This window comes from Phalacrocorax aristotelis, unplaced genomic scaffold, assembly GCF_949628215.1.
Source record: "Phalacrocorax aristotelis unplaced genomic scaffold, bGulAri2.1 scaffold_366, whole genome shotgun sequence".
Taxonomy (NCBI): Eukaryota; Metazoa; Chordata; class Aves; order Suliformes; family Phalacrocoracidae; genus Phalacrocorax; species Phalacrocorax aristotelis.
Window position 1 is genome coordinate 1 of NW_027441197.1, and position 19,245 is coordinate 19,245.

The window sequence follows — 19,245 nt, forward strand, 5'->3', positions numbered from 1 at the left end:
AAGCCCCTTCCGTGGGGCAGATTCCCTCCTATGGCCCCCCCCAAAACACCCCTCCCTAGGGTAGCACCCCCTGGGCGCCCCCTCCATGGGGGGGTCCCTTCCTGCAGCCCCCCAGTGTACCTGCCGTGGGGCAAATCACCTCCTGTGGCCCCCCAAAATACGCCTCCAAGAGGCAGATACTCCCCTGGAGAGTCCCTCTGTGGGGCAGACCCCCTCCTGCAGCCCCAAAACCCCCCCTCTGTGGGGCAAATACTCCCGCCGTGGGGCACATCCCTCCCCACAGACCCCCCAATACCCCCTCCGTGGGGCAAACACTCCTCCCGTGGGGCACATCCCTCCCCACAGACCCCCCAATACCCGCTCCGTGGGGCAAACACTCCTCCCATGGGGCACATCCCTCCCCACAGACCCCCAAATACCCCCTCCATGGGGCAAATACTCCCCCTGTGGGGCAAATCCCTTCCTGTGGACCCCCAAACACCCCATCTATAGGGCAGATCTCCTTCAGCCCCCCAAAATACCCCTCCACAGGGCAAACACCTCCCCCTGCAAGGCATCAACCGCCCCTGGGAGACCCCAGAGGTGCTCGCCGTGGGGCAGAAGACCCCCGCCCGCTCCTCACCCGCCCGTAGGAGGATGACTTGGTCGTCCAGGGGCAGCTCGGAGAAATGGGGGATCCTCTTGGCCCACTCCACCAGCGTGAAGAGCTGCTTGTCGGCGGCCTGGCAGATGTTGGTCACCGGGTCATTGGGCTGATGAGTAGGGCGGGGGACATGTAAAGGGGTCAGCGAGGTGGGCCAGGAATCCCCCCCGGGGACCCCTTTATGCCCCAAACCGCCCCAAAATAACTCACCGAGCTGCCGCCGGTGCCGGCGCCGTCAACGCTTTGGTCCGATTTCTGCTCCACCGCCAACTCGGCTTCTAAAATCTTCTCCACCGGCATCTCCTCGTTGGCGTTGGCCCCCAGCTCGCCATCGCCCTCCTTCTCCTTCCCCCGTTGTCGCTCCTCCTGCACGGCTGGGGCAGGCGCGGGGGGACAGGGATGTGAGAAAAAGGGGGTCTAGGGGGGTCCCCACCCCGTATCCCGGCGTTCCCGGTTACCTTCCCGTTTCATGCCGGTGGCCAGGCACTTCTGGTAGCGGCAGTACTGGCAGCGGTTGCGTTGGCGCTTGTCCACCACGCAGTCCTTGTTGTCGCGGCAGGTGTAGGTCAGGTCCTTGCGGATGGTGCGTTTGAAGAAGCCTTTGCAACCCTCGCAGCTGTACACCCCGTAGTGCTTCCCTGCGGGGACGGGGGTGGGGGTTCAGCGGGGGGCCCCCCCACCTCCCCGGCGTCGCCCCGCGGCGGCGGGGGGGTCAGCGTCCGAAAGGGGGTGGTGGCTGGGGCAGGGTGGAGGGGGCCCCACCCTTGGTGGCGCATCCTGAGGATGACCAAGGTGTCCCCAACCCCCTCTGTCCCGCCCCACAGAGGACCCGGGTGCCCCCACACCCCGTCCTGAGGATGACCAAGGTGCCCCCAACCCCCTCTGTCCCGCCCCACAGAGGACCCAGGTGCCCCCACACCCCGTCCTGAGGATGACCAAGGTGCCCCCAACCCCCTCTGTCCCGCCCCACAGAGGACCCAGGTGCCCCCACACCCCGTCCTGAGGATGACCAAGGTGCCCCCAACCCCCTCTGTCCCGCCCCACAGAGGACCCAGGTGCCCCCCACACCCCGTCCTGAGGATGACCAAGGTGCCCCCAACCCCCTCTGTCCCGCCCCACAGAGGACCCAGGTGCCCCCACACCCCGTCCTGAGGATGACCAAGGTGCCCCCAACCCCCTCTGTCCCGCCCCACAGAGGACCTGGGTGCCCCCACACCCCGTCCTGAGGATGACCAAGGTGCCCCCAATGCCCCATGTCCCACCCCACAGAGGACCCAGGGCTCCCCAAAGCCTCTGTCCCACCCCCCGAAGGCCCCTAAGCACCCTCAACCCCTCCGTGTCACCCATGTGGCGTCACACAGGGACCCCCATGAGAACCCCGGCGTCCCCCCCGGGTGGAGCCACGTGTCCCCATGTCACACAGGGACCCCATGGAAGACCCCCATGTTCCTGGAGGGACCTTACAGAGAACCCACTTGTCCTGGTGCCCCAGAGGGACCCCCCAAAGCACCCAGGTGTCCCCAGCGGGACCCCCCCGTGAAGGACCCGGACATGCCAGTGCCCCCCAGGGACCCCACAGAACACCCCAATGTCCCCAGAGAGACCCCACAGAACACCCCGATGACCCCAGAGAGACCCCACGAAGCACCCTGACGACCCCAGAGGGACCCCACGAAGCACCCCGATGCCCCCCAGGGACCCCACGAAGCACCCCGACGACCCCAGAGAGACCCCACAGAACACCCAGGCGCCCCCCAGCGGGACCCCACAAAGCACCCCAACACCCCCAGAGGGAGCCCCACGAAGCACCCAGGTGCCCCCAGCGGGACCCCACAAAGCACCCCAACACCCCCAGAGGGACCCCCCAGAACACCCAGGCGCCCCCAGAGGGGACCCCACAAAGCACCCCAACACCCCCAGAGGGAGCCCCACGAAGCACCCAGGTGCCCCCAGTGACCCCCCAGAACACCCAGGCGCCCCCAGCGGGACCCCTAAAGCACCCCAACACCCCCAGAGGGAGCCCCACGAAGCACCCAGGTACCCCCAGGGACCCCCCAGAACACCCAGGTGTCCCCGAGGGACCCCACGAAGCACCCCAACACCCCCAGAGGGACCCCCCAGAACACCCAGGTGTCCCCGAGGGACCCCACGAAGCACCCCAACACCCCCAGAGGGAGCCCCCAGAACACCCAGGCGCCCCCAGCGGGACCCCACAAAGCACCCCAACACCCCCAGAGGAACCTCCCAGAACACCCAGGCGCCCCCAGCGGGACCCCACAAAGCACCCCAACACCCCCAGAGGAACCTCCCAGAACACCCAGGCGCCCCCAGCGGGACCCCACAAAGCACCCCAACACCCCCAGAGGGAGCCCCACAAAGCACCCAGGTGCCCCCAGGGACCCCCCAGAACACCCAGGTGTCCCCGAGGGACCCCACAAAGCACCCCAACACCCCCAGAGAGACCCCCCAGAACACCCAGGCGCCCCCAGCGGGACCCCACAAAGCACCCCAACACCCCCAGAGAGACCCCCCAGAACACCCAGGCGCCCCCAGCGGGACCCCACGAAGCCCCCCGCGGCGCCGGCGCCCCCCAGGGACCCCCGCGGAGGACGGGGGCCGGCGGTTACCCGAGGAGCGATCCCCGCAGATGGCGCAGAGGCGTTTGCCGGCGACGCCGGGGCCGTGGGGGTGACAAGGGACAGCCCGGATCCCCAGAGGCGGCTTCACGTCCTCCGAGCTGCTGACGGGGTGCAGCCCCGAGAGGTTGACCGTGGAATTGATCTGCGAGAAAGGGGGGGGGGGAAGGCGGGCAGGGCTGGCGGGAGCCCCCTTCCCCACCCCAAAGCCCCTGATTCATTTAAGGGAGGGGGCGGGGGGGCTGCCCCCTTACCTGGGGGCTGCTGACGGGGCCGTAGGCGATGGCGGGGGTGGCGGGGAGCCCCGGGGAGCCCATGGAGGAGCTGATGACGGGGAACGGGGAAACCCAGGCTGGCGACGGGGGAGTTGAGGGAGGTCATGGCCGAACCGATCATGGAGGGGTGGTGGAGGGGGGCCGACGGCTCCGGGGGGGGCGGGGAGGCGCTCAGGGATGAGCTGTCTGGGCTCCGGCAGTCTGGGGGGGGGGGGGGAGGCACGGTGAGGGACCCCCCAACTCCATCCCCAACCCCGCCAGCCCTCGCTCCCCTCGGGTGTCGAGCACTGGGGCAGCGTCGAAGGCACCCCAAACCCGCCCCCCCCAAACCCTGGAGACCCCCCGCCACGCAGTGTCCTGCACTGCACCCCCACCCCCCCCCCATCCATGGGCTTCTCCCCACAGCCCCCCATTGTACCCGCAGCCCCCCAACGTCAGGTCAGGGCCCCTCTCAAATCCATAAGCTGCTCCCCCCCCCCCCCAGCCTTGCTTTGCACTGGTAGCCCCCCCCCAAATCATGCCAGCTCCCCCCTCTCAGCCCCCCTTCTGCACCCACAGCCCCCCAACATCACCCCAGGGCTCCCCCAAAGCCCTAAGCACCCTCCTGCAACCCCACTTTACATCTCAGGCCTCCCCAAATCAGAAAACAGCCCCCCACAACACCAAGCCAAGGCCCCCCCCAGACCCACAAGCTGCCCCACCCAGAGCCTTGCTTTGCACCTGCAGCCCCCCAACATCACTCCAGGGTTCCCCAAAAACCCTCCTTTGTACCTCAGGGGCCCCCCAAACCCATAACCTGCCCCCCCAGCCCCACCTTTACACTTCAGGTCTCCCCCCAAACCCATAAGCCTCTCCCCACAGCCCCCCCCTCGCACCTCAGGGCCCCCCATAATCTGCAACCGTCCCCTTACGGGCCCCCCTTTGCACCCACAGCCCCCCCAACATCACCCCAGATGACCCCCTCCAAACCCATAATCACCCCCCAAAGCCCCCCCATGGATCTCAGGGCCCCCCCAGATCCATAAGCACCCCCTTATGGCTCTCCCTTACAGATACACTCTCCAACATCACCCCAGGACCGCTCCATCCCCATAGCCCCCCCAAGCCCCCACTATCACCCCAGAATGCCCCCAGACCCATAAGCACCCCCCACAGCCCCTCTTTGGATCTCAGGGCACCCCCATACCCCCCTTATGGCCCCCCTGTGCAGATGCAGCCCCCCAAGATCACCCCATGACCCCCCAGACCCAGAGCCCCTCCAAGATCACCCCGTGACCCCCCAGACCCAGAGCCCCCCAAGATCATCCCATGACCCCCCAGACCCAGAGCCCTCCAAGATCACCCCAGGACCCCCCAGACCCAGAGCCCCCCCAAGATCACCCCGTGACCCCCCAGACCCAGAGCCCCCCCAAGATCACCCCGTGACCCCCCAGACCCAGAACCCCTCCAAGATCATCCCAGGACCCCCCAGACCCAGAACCCCTCCAAGATCACCCCAGGACCCCCCAGACCCAGAGCCCCCCCAGGATCACCCCAGGACCCCCCAGACCCAGAGCCCCCCAAGATCATCCCATGACCCCCCAGACCCAGAGCCCCCCAAGATCACCCCAGGACCCCCCAGACCCAGAGCCCCCCAAGATCATCCCATGACCCCCCAGACCCAGAGCCCCCCCAGGATCACCCCAGGAGCCACCCAGACCCAGAGCCCCCCCAGGATCACCCCAGGACCCCCCAGACCCAGAGCCCCCCAAGATCATCCCATGACCCCCCAGACCCAGAGCCCCCCAAAATCATCCCATGACCCCCCAGACCCAGAGCCCCCCAAGATCACCCCAGGACCCCCCAGACCCAGAGCCCCCCAAGATCAACCCATGACCCCCCAGACCCAGAGCCCCCCCAAGATCATCCCATGACCCCCCAGACCCAGAGCCCCCCCATGATCACCCCAAGACCCCCCAGACCCAGAGCCCCCCAAGATCACCCCAGGACCCCCCCCAGACCCAGAGCCCCCCCAAGATCACCCCAGGACCCCCCAGACCCAGAACCCCTCCAAGATCATCCCAGGACCCCCCAGACCCAGAACCCCTCCAAGATCATCCCAGGACCCCCCAGACCCAGAACCCCCCCAGGATCACCCCAGGACCCCCCAGACCCAGAGCCCCCCAGGATCACCCCAGGACCCCCCAGACCCAGAGCCCCCCAAGATCATCCCATGACCCCCCAGACCCAGAGCCCCCCAAGATCACCCCAGGACCCCCCAGACCCAGAGCCCCCCAAGATCATCCCATGACCCCCCAGACCCAGAGCCCCCCCAGGATCACCCCAGGACCCCCCAGACCCAGAGCCCCCCCAGGATCACCCCAGGACCCCCCAGACCCAGAGCCCCCCAAGATCATCCCATGACCCCCCAGACCCAGAGCCCCCCAAAATCATCCCATGACCCCCCAGACCCAGAGCCCCCCCAAGATCACCCCGTGACCCCCCAGACCCAGAGCCCCCCCAAGATCACCCCGTGACCCCCCAGACCCAGAACCCCCCAAGATCACCCCAGGACCCCCCCCAGACCAGGACCCCCCCTCCGCCCCCCAACCCTGCCCCACCGCCCCCCCCCTCCCCCCCCTTCCGCTGACCGCGGTCGCTGTCGCCCATCCCGCGTTGCCGGGGGGGGCTCCGGTCCCGGCTCCCCGCCCCCCCGCCGCCCGCCCCGGTCCGGGCCTGCTCCGGGCGCCGCCGCCTGCCGCCCCACCGTCCCACAATGCCCCGCGCGGCTCCCGGCAGCCCCCGCGCCTCGCGCAGCCCCGCACCCTCCGGCGAAAAAATGCCCGTCGCCAAAATGGCGGCGCAGCCGCCATTTTGGCGACGGGCACTTCCGCCCGCTCTTCCCCCCCACGCCCACTCCTCGCGAAGCCTCGCGAGATCTCGCCGGGAAAGGGGCGGGGCCGCGGTGCCACGTTGGGCCGGAGCCGGAGGTAACGGAGCGCGCGGACGGTGAGACCCCCCCCACACCTCCCCCGGACCATAGAGACGTGGCTAGAGGGGCACCCGCCGCCGTGGAGGGCGGGGGGGCACGGCCGCTCTACCTTCCCCCGCTCCTTCTCTCTATGGCTCCGCGCCGCTCAGCTCCCTCCTCCCTGGGTCTGTTGGGTGACCGCTCCAGTCCCCTCTTCCCCATCTCTATGGTGTCCCTGGGGGGCCGCTCTGGACCCTCATCCCTTTGTCTCGATGGTAGGATTGGTTGGCAGGACTCTATCTCCTCTTTATGTCCCGTTAGAACCGCTCTATCCCTTCATCTCGCCAGTGTAGGGCACAACCAATGGTGCCGCTCTATGCTGCGTCTCTATGGTCTTGCTCCTCTACCTTGGTAGCCATTGGGGCTTGTCTGGACGCTCATCCCTTCGTCTCTATGGTAGGAGCCATTGGTTGCCTCATCTCGCCTCACCGGGGCGATGGCGGCAGCCGCCCGGACGCGGGGACTCAGCGTTGCCCTCACCGCCGGCGCCGTGCTGGCCCTTTGCCTGCTGCCGGTCCCCACCACCTCGCACGAGGACCTGCACCATGGCCACTCACACGAGGGCATGTATCACGGGCATGGACACTCGCACGAGGGCATGTACCATGGGCACCATGGCCACTCGCACGAGGACCTCCACCATGGCCACAGTCACTCACACGAGGGCATGTACCATGGGCACCATGGCCACTCGCACGAGGACCTCCACCACGGCCACTCGCACGAGGGCATGTACCATGGGCACCATGGCCACTCGCATGAGGACCTCCACCACGGCCACTCGCACGAGGGCATGTACCACGGGCATCATGGCCACTCGCACGAGGACCCCCACCATGGTCACAGCCACTCGCACGAGGACGCCCGCCGCCCCTCGCACGAGCGTCTCCCCCCGGATCCCACCAAACCGCCGCCGCCGCGGACAGACACAGTGACGCTGTGGATGCACGTGAGTGTCGTGTCCCTCCCCCCCCAACCCAAAGACCCCCTGGGGACATCGCAGGGTGGGGGAGGAGCACCCTGTGACCCTCCCCCGTCCTGTCCCCCCCGCAGACGATGGCGGCCACCCTGGTGATCAGCGCCGCCCCGTACCTCGTCCTCTTCCTCATCCCGGTGGAGTCCAACGCCCCCCGGCACCAGGCGCTCCTCAAGCTGCTCCTCAGCTTCGCGGCGGGGGGGCTGCTGGGGGACGCCTTCCTCCACCTCATCCCCCACGCTCTCGGTGAGTGCGTGTGCGTCACCTCCCCCCCCCCCCCGCCCCCAAAACCCCCCACTTGGGGACAACAGGGACACGGTGACACCCACCGTCCCCCCTCCTTTACGTCCCCGCAGCGCCCCACGCTCACGACGGCGGCCATGCTCACGCCGAGCCGGGCGGCCACGGTCACTCGCACCACGGTAGGACATTGGAGTGGGGGGGAGGGGGGGAGAAGGGGAGTGAGCAGGGGGACGCGTTGGGGACACCGAGGGGACAGATGCCACCGTGTCCCCCTCGGCCAGGCCAGGAGCACGCCCGCATGCTGACGGTGGGGATGTGGGTGCTGGCCGGCATCGTGGCCTTCCTGGTGGTGGAGACCTTCGTCCGGCACGCCAAGGGCGGCCACGGCCACGGCCACAGCCACGGTAGGTGACGTCGTCGTGGCGGGGGGTGACGGGAGGGGTTGGGGGGACGCACACGCACGCACGCTGACCCCGCCCCGTCGCCCCCGTCGCCAGGGGTCAAGGCCAAGAGCAGCTCCAGCGAAGGCGAGGAGGACCCGGGGGCGGGCGGGGCGGCGGGAGAGGACGGCCACCAAGGGCCACCGCGGCAAGAGCCGGCCGGCGGGGGAAGGCGGCGGAGGAGTCGGGTACGGGGGGGGACTGGGGACGCCTGGGGGGGGCCGGAGGAGGGGGGTGGGGGGCAAGAGGGACCCCAATATGGCAGGGGCACTGGCGGGGTGACACGGACTCGGGGGGACCCACGGGGGACAGGGACACTGGGAGGGGTGACAAGGACCGGGGGGGACCCCAATGGGGCAGGGGCACTGGGTGGGGTTGACATGGACCAGGGGAGGACCCCAATGGGGACAGGTACACTGGGAGGGGTGACAGGGACTGTGGGGGACCGCACGGGGGACAGGGACACTGGGAGGGGTGACAAGGACCCACGGGGGGACCCCAATGGGGACAGGGACACTGGGAGAGTTGACAAGGACTGGGGGGACCCCAATGGGGCAGGGGCACTGGATGGGGGTGACATGGACCGGGGGAGGACCCCAATGGGGACAGGGACACTGGAAGGGATGACAAGGACTGGGGAGGACCCCAATGGGGACAGGGACACTGGGGGGGTGACACGGACTGGGGGGGACCCCATGGGGGACAGGTACACTGGGAGGGGTGACACGGACCAGGGGGACCCCATGGGGGACAGGGACACTGGGGGGTGTAACTAAGAACCTGATGGGGGAAAGGGAACCCCATGGGGCAAGAACTGGGGGGGACAAGGGACCCCACGGGGGACAGGGACGCTGTGGGGGGGGACAGGGACTGGAGGGGACCCCAACGGAGACAGGGACATGGTGGGTGTGTGACATGTACCAGAGGGGGGACCCCAATGGGGCAGGTACACTGGGAGGGGGGTGACAAGGACCGAAGCGGGACCCCCAATCTGGACAGGGACGCTGGGGGGGTGACAAGGACCAGGGGGGACCCCGTGGGGGATAGGGGCACTGGGAGGGGTGACAAGGACCAGGGGGGACCCCATGGGGGATAGGGGCACTGGGAGGGGTGACAAGGACCGGAGGGGGACCCCCAATGCGGACAGGGACACTGGGAGGGGTGACAAGGACTGGGGGGAACACAGGACCCCACAGGGGACAGGGACGCTGCGAGGGGTGTGGGGACATCGGGGGGGGGTGGCGGGGACCCTCGTGGGGCGCTGACACGTGTGTGTGTGTCCCCCCCGGCGTCCCCGCGCTGTCCCCGCAGCCATGGCGGTGTCGGGGTACCTGAACCTGGCGGCCGACGTGGCGCACAACTTCACCGACGGCCCTGGCCATCGGCGCCTCCTTTCCTGGCGGGGCCGGGGCTGGGGACGGTGACGGCGGTGACGGTTGCTGCTGCACGAGCTGCCCCACGAGGTGGGCGACTTCGCCATCCTCGTCCAGTCGGGCTGCAGCAAGCGCAAGGTGAGGCCCCAGCGGCGGCCCCGGGGTCCCCAGGGTCCTCAGCATCCCCAGTGGCCCCGGGGTCCCCAGCATCACCAGCACCCCCAGGGTCCCAATCGTCCCCAGCACCCCCAGGGTCCCCAGGGTCCCCAGCACCCCCAGGGTCCCCGGCATCCCCAGAGTCCCCAGCATCACCAGGGACCCCAGTACCCCCAGGATCCCCAGGGTCCCCAGCACCCCCAGGGTCCCCAGCATCCCCAGAGTCCCCAGCATCACCAGGGACCCCAGTACCCCCAGGATCCCCAGGGTGCCCAGCACCCCCAGGGTCCCCAGGGTCCCCAGGACCCCTAGTGTCCCCATCGTCCCCAGCATCCCCAGAGTCCCCAGCATCCCCAGAGTCCCCAGCATCACCAGGGACCTCAGTACCCCCAGGGTCCCCAGGACCCCCAACACCCCCAGGGTCCCCAGCATCCCCAGAGTCCCCAGCATCACCAGGGACCCCAGTACCCCCAGGGTCCCCAGCATCGCCAGAGTCCCCAGGGCCCCCAGCATCCCTGGTGGCCCCGGGGTCCCCAGCATCCCCTGTGACCACAGCACCCTGGGCACCCCAAGTGCCCCTGGTGACCCAAAGTGATCCCAGTACCCCCAGTGTCCCCAATAACCCCGTTGCCCCAAAGTGCCCCCAGTGTCTCCAGTGCGTCCGTTGTCACCAGCGCCCCACGTGCCCCTGGTGACCTGAAGTGTCCCCAGTGACCCCAGTGTTCCTGGTGACCACGGTACCCCCAGTGACCCAAGTGTCCTCAGTGCCCCCAGTGACCCTGGTACCCCCAGTGACCCCAGTGTCCTCAGTGCCCCCAGTGACCGTTGTACCCCCAGTGACCCCAGTGTCCTCATTGCCCCCGGTGACCCTGGTACCCCCAGTGACCCCAGTGTCCTCAGTGCCCCCGGTGACCCTGGTACCCCCAGTGACCCCAGTGTCCTCAGTGCCCCCGGTGACCCTGGTACCCCCAGTGTCCCCCAGTGTCCTCATTGCCCCCGGTGACCCTGGTACCCGCAGTGACCCCAGTGTCCTCAGTGCCCCCGGTGACCGTTGTACCCCCAGTGACCCCAGTGTCCTCAGTGCCCCCGGTGACCCTGGTACCCCCAGTGACCCCAGTGTCCTCAGTGCCCCCGGTGACCGTTGTACCCCCAGTGACCCCAGTGTCCTCAGTGCCCCTGGTGACCCTGGTACCCCCAGTGACCCCAGTGTCCTCAGTGCCCCCGGTGACCGTTGTACCCCCAGTGTCCTCAGTGTCCGCAGAGCCCCTGCTGACCCTGGTACCCCCAGTGACCCCAGTGTCCTCAGTGCCCCCGGTGACCGTTGTACCCCCAGTGACCCCAGTGTCCTCAGTGCCCCTGGTGACCCTGGTACCCCCAGTGACCCCAGTGTCCTCAGAGCCCCTGGTATCCCCAGTGACCCCAGTGTCCTCAGTGCCCCCAGTGACCCTGGTACCCGCAGTGACCCCAGTGTCCTCAGTGCCCCCGGTGACCCTGGTACCCCCAGTGACCCCAGTGTCCTCAGTGCCCCTGGTGACCCTGGTACCCCCAGTGTCCCCCAGTGTCCTCAGTGCCCCCGGTGACCCTGGTACCCCCAGTGACCCCAGTGTCCTCAGTGCCCCTGGTGACCCTGGTACCCCCAGTGACCCCAGTGTCCTCAGTGCCCCCGGTGACCGTTGTACCCCCAGTGACCCCAGTGTCCTCAGTGCCCCTGGTGACCCTGGTACCCCCAGTGACCCCAGTGTCCTCAGTGCCCCCGGTGACCGTTGTACCCCCAGTGACCCCAGTGTCCTCAGTGCCCCTGGTGACCCTGTTTCCCCCAGTGACCCCAGTTTCCTCAGTGCCCCCAGTGACCGTTGTACCCCCAGTGTCCCCCAGTGTCCTCAGTGCCCCTGGTGACCCTGGTACCCCCAGTGACCCCAGTGTCCTCAGTGCCCCCGGTGACCCTGGTACCCCCCAGTGACCCCAGTGTCCTCAGTGTCCGCAGAGCCCCTGCTGACCCTGGTACCCCCAGTGACCCCCAGTGTCCTCAGTGCCCCCGGTGACCGTTGTACCCCCAGTGACCCCAGTGTCCTCAGTGCCCCTGGTGACCCTGTTTCCCCCAGTGACCCCAGTGTCCTCAGTGCCCCCGGTGACCGTTGTACCCCCAGTGACCCCAGTGTCCTCAGTGCCCCCGGTGACCCTGGTACCCCCAGTGACCCCAGTGTCCTCAGTGCCCCCGGTGACCGTTGTACCCCCAGTGACCCCAGTGTCCTCAGTGCCCCTGGTGACCCTGGTACCCCCAGTGACCCCAGTGTCCTCAGTGCCCCCGGTGACCCTGGTACCCCCAGTGTCCCCAGTGTCCTCAGTGCCCCTGGTGACCCTGGTACCCCCAGTGACCCCAGTGTCCTCAAGGCCCCCGGTGACCGTTGTACCCCCAGTGACCCCAGTGTCCTCAGAGCCCCTTGTATCCCCAGTGACCCCAGTGTCCTCAGTGCCCCCGGTGACCGTTGTACCCCCAGTGACCCCAGTGTCCTCAGTGCCCCTGGTGACCCTGGTGACCCCAGTGACCCCAGTGTCCTCAGTGCCCCCGGTGACCGTTGTACCCACAGTGACCCCAGTGTCCTCAGTGCCCCCGGTGACCCTGGTACCCCCAGTGACCCCAGTGTCCTCAGTGCCCCTGGTGACCCTGGTACCCCCAGTGACCCCAGTGTCCTCAAGGCCCCCGGTGACCGTTGTACCCCCAGTGACCCCAGTGTCCTCAGAGCCCCTTGTATCCCCAGTGACCCCAGTGTCCTCAGTGCCCCCGGTGACCCTGGTACCCCCAGTGTCCTCAGTGTCCGCAGAGCCCCTGCTGACCCTGGTACCCCCAGTGTCCCCAGTGTCCTCAGTGCCCCCAGTGACCGTTGTACCCCCAGTGTCCTCAGTGTCCTCAGTGCCCCCAGTGACCCTGGTACCCCCAGTGTCCCCCAGTGTCCTCAGAGCCCCTGGTGACTCTGGTACCCCCAGTGTCCCCAGTGTCCTCAGTGCCCCCAGTGACCGTTGTACCCCCAGTGACCCCAGTGTCCTCAGTGCCCCCGGTGACCGTTGTACCCCCAGTGTCCCCCAGTGTCCTCAGTGCCCCTGGTGACCCTGGTACCCCCAGTGACCCCAGTGTCCTCAGTGCCCCCGGTGACCCTGGTACCCCCAGTGACCCCAGTGTCCTCAGTGTCCGCAGAGCCCCTGCTGACCCTGGTACCCCCAGTGACCCCCAGTGTCCTCAGTGCCCCCGGTGACCGTTGTACCCCCAGTGACCCCAGTGTCCTCAGTGCCCCTGGTGACCCTGTTTCCCCCAGTGACCCCAGTGTCCTCAGTGCCCCCAGTGACCGTTGTACCCCCAGTGACCCCAGTGTCCTCAGTGCCCCTGGTGACCCTGTTTCCCCCAGTGACCCCAGTTTCCTCAGTGCCCCCAGTGACCGTTGTACCCCCAGTGTCCCCCAGTGTCCTCAGTGCCCCCGGTGACCCTGGTACCCCCAGTGTCCCCCAGTGTCCTCAGTGCCCCCGGTGACCGTTGTACCCCCAGTGTCCCCCAGTGTCCTCAGTGCCCCCGGTGACCCTGGTACCCCCAGTGACCCCAGTGTCCTCAGTGCCCCTGGTGACCCTGGTACCCCCAGTGACCCCAGTGTCCTCAGTGCCCCCAGTGACCGTTGTACCCCCAGTGACCCCAGTGTCCTCAGTGCCCCCGGTGACCCTGGTACCCCCAGTGACCCCAGTGTCCTCAGTGCCCCTGGTGACCCTGGTACCCCCAGTGACCCCAGTGTCCTCAGTGCCCCCGGTGACCCTGGTACCCCCAGTGACCCCAGTGTCCTCAGTGCCCCCGGTGACCGTTGTACCCCCAGTGTCCCCCAGTGTCCTCAGTGCCCCTGGTGACCCTGGTACCCCCAGTGTCCCCCAGTGTCCTCAGTGCCCCCGGTGACCCTGGTACCCCCAGTGACCCCAGTGTCCTCAGTGCCCCTGGTGACCCTGGTACCCCCAGTGACCCCAGTGTCCTCAGTGCCCCCGGTGACCCTGGTACCCCCAGTGACCCCAGTGTCCTCAGTGCCCCCGGTGACCGTTGTACCCCCAGTGACCCCAGTGTCCTCAGTGCCCCTGGTGACCCTGTTTCCCCCAGTGACCCCAGTTTCCTCAGTGCCCCCGGTGACCGTTGTACCCCCAGTTACCCCAGTGTCCTCAGTGCCCCCCGGTGACCGTTGTACCCCCAGTGACCCCAGTGTCCTCAGTGCCCCTGGTGACCCTGGTACCCCCAGTGTCCCCAGTGTCCTCAGTGCCCCTGGTGACCCTGTTTCCCCAGTGACCCCAGTGTCCTCAGTGTCCGCAGAGCCCCTGCTGACCCTGGTACCCCCAGTGACCCCCAGTGTCCTCAGTGCCCCCAGTGACCGTTGTACCCCCAGTGACCCCAGTGTCCTCAGTGCCCCCGGTGACCGTTGTACCCCCAGTGACCCCAGTGTCCTCAGTGCCCCTGGTGACCCTGGTACCCCCAGTGACCCCAGTGTCCTCAGTGCCCCCAGTGACCGTTGTACCCCCAGTGACCCCAGTGTCCTCAGTGCCCCCGGTGACCGTTGTACCCCCAGTGACCCCAGTTTCCTCAGTGCCCCCAGTGACCGTTGTACCCCCAGTGTCCCCCAGTGTCCTCAGTGCCCCTGGTGACCCTGGTACCCCCAGTGACCCCAGTGTCCTCAGTGCCCCCGGTGACCGTTGTACCCCCAGTGACCCCAGTGTCCTCAGTGCCCCTGGTGACCCTGGTACCCCCAGTGACCCCAGTGTCCTCAGTGCCCCCGGTGACCGTTGTACCCCCAGTGACCCCAGTGTCCTCAGTGCCCCTGGTGACCCTGTTTCCCCCAGTGACCCCAGTTTCCTCAGTGCCCCCAGTGACCGTTGTACCCCCAGTGTCCCCCAGTGTCCTCAGTGCCCCCGGTGACCGTTGTACCCCCAGTGTCCCCCAGTGTCCTCAGTGCCCCCGGTGACCGTTGTACCCCCAGTGACCCCAGTGTCCTCAGTGCCCCTGGTGACCCTGTTTCCCCCAGTGACCCCGGTTTCCTCAGTGCCCCCAGTGACCGTTGTACCCCCAGTGTCCCCCAGTGTCCTCAGAGGCCCCGGTGACCCTGGTACCCCCAGTGACCCCAGTATGCCCAGTGCCCTCAGTGCCTCAAAGTGCCCGTTGTGACCATGTTGTCCCCAGTATCCCTGGTGTCCCTGGTGCCTCAAAGTGTCCCCAGTACCCCCGGTGTCCCCAGTGCCAGTGATGTCCCTGGTGTCCCAGTGCTCCTGGTGCCCATAGTGTCCCCAGTACCCCCAGTGCCCGCAGTACCCTGGGTGCCCAGGGTCCATAGGGAGCCCCGGCTTCCCGGTGGTGTCCCCGGGGATGCCGCTGTCCCCAACCCCGTCCTCGTCCCCAGGCCATGCGTCTGCAGCTGGTGACGGCGCTGGGAGCGGTGGCGGGGGCCGCCTGCTCGCTGCTGGCGGAGGGGGCGGGTGAGGCGGCCACGCTGGGGGTCCTGCCTTCACCGCCGGCGGCTTCATCTACGTGGGCACCGTCTCCGTCATCCCGGAGCTGCTGCGGGACGCGGGGCCCCTCCAGTCCTTCCTCCAGGTCCTGGGGCTGCTGGCCGGCGTCGCCATGATGGTGGTCATCGCCCACTACGAGTAGGGGGGCCCTGGAGGGCGGGGGGGGGGTCCCCACCCCCCCGTGTGCGCCCCATTATGGGGGCTTGTCCCTCTGGGGAGGGGGAGATGTGTTTACCCAGACAACCCCCCCCAGTTCTCTGGACCACGTTGGGGGGGTCCTGTGGCTCCCCGGTTTGTGGGGTGGGGGTGTCACTGTGATTGGGGGGGCCTCCGGTGGTGGGGACCAAGGGGAGGGGGACGCAGAGGGGACCCAGGCGTCCGGGCCGTGGGTGACGTGTTGCCGGGTGGGTTTGGGGCTGGGGGGGGGGGGAGAGGGGGTTGTCGGTTTTTTTAATGACTGTAGCAGATTGTGGCTTTGATTAATTAAAGAGAAAAGGCAGAGATCAGCCAGTGGGGCCCTGAGGGGCCCCAGGTGTCCCGGCCCCACGGCGGGGACCAGCGCGTCCGGCCGGCGCGAAAATCCTCGGGAAAAAGCGAATCCAAAAGATGGAGAAACAAAAAAAAAAAAAAAAAAAAAAAGATGCTCGGAGGACTTACCATCGAGAGGGCGTAGAGCGGCGGCGCGCGGCGCCCTCCCCGCCGCAACTCGGTGGTCACCTTCCGGTGCCGCATGGCCTCGGCGGCGCGCCTCGGCGGGGCGCTGGCGCTCGTGACAGGTGGCCGTGACGTGGGCGGGGGGGTGGTGGACGTCACGCCCCGCGTGGGACGAGGTCACGCGTGACGGGGGGGGTGGGAACGCGGGGGGGGGGTGGCGAGGGTCCCCCACGCGAGGGCACGGAGGGGGGTCACGTTTCCCTGTGACGTAGGGGGGTGACGTGACGCGGGTGGTGGGGGATCCCGCGACACGTGGGGGGGGTGGGGCGTGACAGCCCACGGGGTGGGGGTGGGGCCTGTGATAGGAGGGGACAGACCCCACGGGTGGCAGTGGGGGAGGGGGCAGCCCACAGGGGGACCCCGGGGAGTGGGGGGGGGGAGCCCCTGTGATGTGGGGGGACAGACCCCACGGGTGGCGCGGGGGGGGGTGACAGACCCCACGGGTGGCAGTGGGGGGAAGACACGATCCCTGTGACCCCTGGGAGAGGGGTCAAACCCCACGGGTGGCACCCTGGGGGTGGGGGGTGTGTGACAGAGCCCATAGTGAGCACCCTTGGAGAAGGGGGGACACACCCCACGGGTGACATTTGGGGGGGGTGTGAAGCACCCCACGGGTGTCACTGGGGGGGGGACGACACAACCCCCGTGCGCCATATGGGGTGGGTGACAGATACCTCGGAGGGGGGGGGGGGGCAGAGTGGGGCACCCCGGGGAGCACCCCACGGGTGACCACCTCCCCCCACGCGTGACCCCCCCCACCCCCCCCACGCGTGACGCAGGAGGTGCCAGCGGCATCGGCCGCGCCGTCTGCGCCCGCCTGGCGCGGAAGGCGCCCGCCTGGCCGTGGCCGACCGGGACGAGCGGGGGGCGGGAGAGACCGTGGGGGGGGCTCCACGCGTGGGGGGGGGACACGGCACGACGGGACGCACCCCACGCGGGGGGTGGGACCCCCCCCCAGCCCCACGCCGCCTTCGGGGGTGGACGTGGCCCTCCGCCCCCAGCGTCACCCAGCTCCTGGCCCGCGTCCAGGTAACACCCACCCACCCCACCCCCCCAGGCCCAAATTTCCCCGAGTGGGGACCTGGGGGTGACCCCCGCGCCCACGCCCCTCCCCCCCCCCGGACAGGAGCACTTTGGGGTCCCCCCCAGCATCTGCGTGGGGTGCGCCGGCATCACCCGCGACGAGTTCCTGCTGCGGCTGGGGGAGGGGGCCCTTCCGGGAGGTGCTGGGGGTCAACCTGACGGTACGGGGGGGCGCGGGGGGGCACCGGGGGTGGGGGGGACGTGGGGGTCACGGGGACGGGGGGACACGGGGGGGTCACAGGGACGGGGGGTCACAGGGGGGTGGGGGGGACATGGGGGTCACAGGGACGGGGGGGACACGGGGGGTCACAGGGACGGGGGTCGTGGGGGACACGGGTGACGGGGGGACACGGGGGCACGGCGGGCTGGGGCACGGGGGGGTAGGGGGACGGGGGGGACAGGGGACTGGGGGGGACACAGGGGGGTCGGGGGGACACGGATGGGGGTCACTGGGGAGCGGGGGGACAAGGGGTCACAGAGACAGGGGGGAAGGGGGGGTCACATGGGGTCAGGTGGGGGGAGGACATGGGGGTCAGGGACGGGGGGACACGAGGGGTCGGGACATGGAGGTCACAGGGATGGGGGGATGGGGGGTCACGGGGACAGGGGGGTGGGGGGACACAGGGGGTCACGGGGACGGGGTGACATGGGGGCGGGGGGGACATGGGGGTCACAGGGACGGGGGGACACGGGGGATCACGGGGACGGGGGTCACGGTGACGGGGGGTCACAGGGGTGGGGGGGGACATGGGGGTCACAGGGACGGGGGGTCACAGGCGGGTGGGGGGGACATGGGGGTCACAAGGACCAGGGGGACACGGGGACATGTGGGGCATGGGGGGACTTGGGGGGACATGGGGGGGACACCAGCACTGGGGGGGATGGGGGGGCAAGGGGTCACTGGGAGAGGGGGACACGGGGGGGACTGGGGGTGGGGGACATGGGGGGGGCACCGGGCCTGGAGGGACGCACGGATGGCGGGTCACAGGGGTGACACAGGGGGACATGGGGGGGACATGGGGGACATGGGGGGGACACAGGGCGACGTAGGTGACACGGGGTGGGGGCGACACCCCTTCTATGTCACCCCCCGTCTCCCCCCATGTCATCCCCCATGTCCCCCCATGTCCCCCCCCGTGTCCCCCCGTGTCCCCCCATGTCACCCCCATGTCACCCCCGTGTCACCCCATGTCCCCCCATGTCACCCCATGTCCTCCCATGTCCCCCCATGTCACCCCCGTGTCACCCCATGTCCCCCCATGTCATCCCCCATGTCCCCCCGTGTCCCCCCATGTCCCCCCATGTCATCCCCCATGTCCTCCCATGTCACCCCATGTCCCCCCCCGTGTCCCCCCGTGTCCCCCCATGTCACCCCCATGTCACCCCCGTGTCACCCCATGTCCCCCGTGTCACCCCATGTCCTCCCATGTCCCCCCATGTCACCCCCCATGTCACCCCCGTGTCACCCCATGTCCCCCATGTCATCCCCCATGTCCCCCCGTGTCACCCCCATGTCACCTCCCCATGTCCCCCCCATGTCCCCCCCATGTCCCCCCATGTCATCCCCCGTGTCCCCCTGTGTGCCCCCCATGTCCCCCCTATGCCCCCCCCGCCCCGTGCCCCCCCAGGGGACCTTCCTGGTGACGCAGGCGGTGGCCCGGGCGCTGGTGGCCGTGGGGGCTCCCGGCGGCTCCATCATCCATGTGGGCAGCATCGTGGGCAAGGTGGGACCCTGGGGGGTGTCGGGGGGGGGGGGGAGATGGGGGGGTCACCCCCCCTCGTGTCACCCCCCCACTCGTGTCACCCCCCCCCCAGGTGGGCAACCTGGGCCAGGCCAACTACGCGGCGTCCAAGGCGGGGGTGGAGGGGCTGACCCGCTCCTGCGCCAAGGAGCTGGCCAGGTAGGGGACACGGGGGGGGCCCCACGGGGGGGGGGGACATCCCCCCCACCCCCCCACGCGTGTCCGTGTGTGTCCCCCCCCCTCCCCGTGTCACCGTCCCCCCCCCTCCCCCAGGTACGGGATCCGGTGCAACGCGGTGCTGCCGGGTTTTATCGTCACCCCCATGACGGACAAGGTGCCCCCCAAGGTGTTGGAGAAGGTAATGGGGGGGGGGGACACGGGTGGGGGGACACTGGGGGACACGGGTGGGGGGACACTGGGGGCCACGGTGGGGG

At 69.1% G+C, this 19,245-nt stretch overlaps 3 protein-coding genes across 3 annotated transcripts; 2 read left to right on the forward strand and 1 right to left on the reverse strand.

Annotated features, from left to right (window-relative positions):
- Positions 1 to 419: 419 nt before the first annotated feature.
- Positions 420 to 6,335, reverse strand: LOC142051051 (retinoic acid receptor RXR-beta-A-like; the record flags this gene model as incomplete). Its single annotated transcript, XM_075080260.1, is given in 7 exon segments — positions 420 to 752; positions 854 to 1,017; positions 1,102 to 1,281; positions 3,271 to 3,424; positions 3,534 to 3,623; positions 3,625 to 3,755; positions 6,185 to 6,335. Coding segments are annotated over 7 exon segments (1,071 nt in total), but the record flags the coding sequence as incomplete, so codon positions are not given.
- Positions 6,336 to 6,432: 97 nt separating this feature from the next.
- SLC39A7 (solute carrier family 39 member 7) lies at positions 6,433 to 15,771 on the forward strand. Its single transcript, XM_075080259.1, is given in 13 exon segments — positions 6,433 to 6,542; positions 6,965 to 7,513; positions 7,618 to 7,786; positions 7,897 to 7,962; positions 8,065 to 8,187; positions 8,281 to 8,411; positions 9,535 to 9,546; positions 9,549 to 9,596; positions 9,598 to 9,630; positions 9,632 to 9,661; positions 9,663 to 9,734; positions 15,164 to 15,232; positions 15,235 to 15,771. Coding segments are annotated over 12 exon segments (1,446 nt in total). The 5' UTR covers positions 6,433 to 6,542; positions 6,965 to 7,000; the 3' UTR covers positions 15,415 to 15,771.
- A 147-nt stretch (positions 15,772 to 15,918) lies between these two features.
- HSD17B8 (hydroxysteroid 17-beta dehydrogenase 8) lies at positions 15,919 to 19,191 on the forward strand (the record flags this gene model as incomplete). The annotated part of the gene is given in 8 exon segments (XM_075080261.1): positions 15,919 to 16,048; positions 16,766 to 16,810; positions 16,813 to 17,015; positions 17,113 to 17,187; positions 17,189 to 17,230; positions 18,698 to 18,793; positions 18,885 to 18,970; positions 19,085 to 19,191. Coding segments are annotated over 8 exon segments (700 nt in total), but the record flags the coding sequence as incomplete, so codon positions are not given.
- Between the last annotated feature and the right edge of the window lie 54 nt (positions 19,192 to 19,245).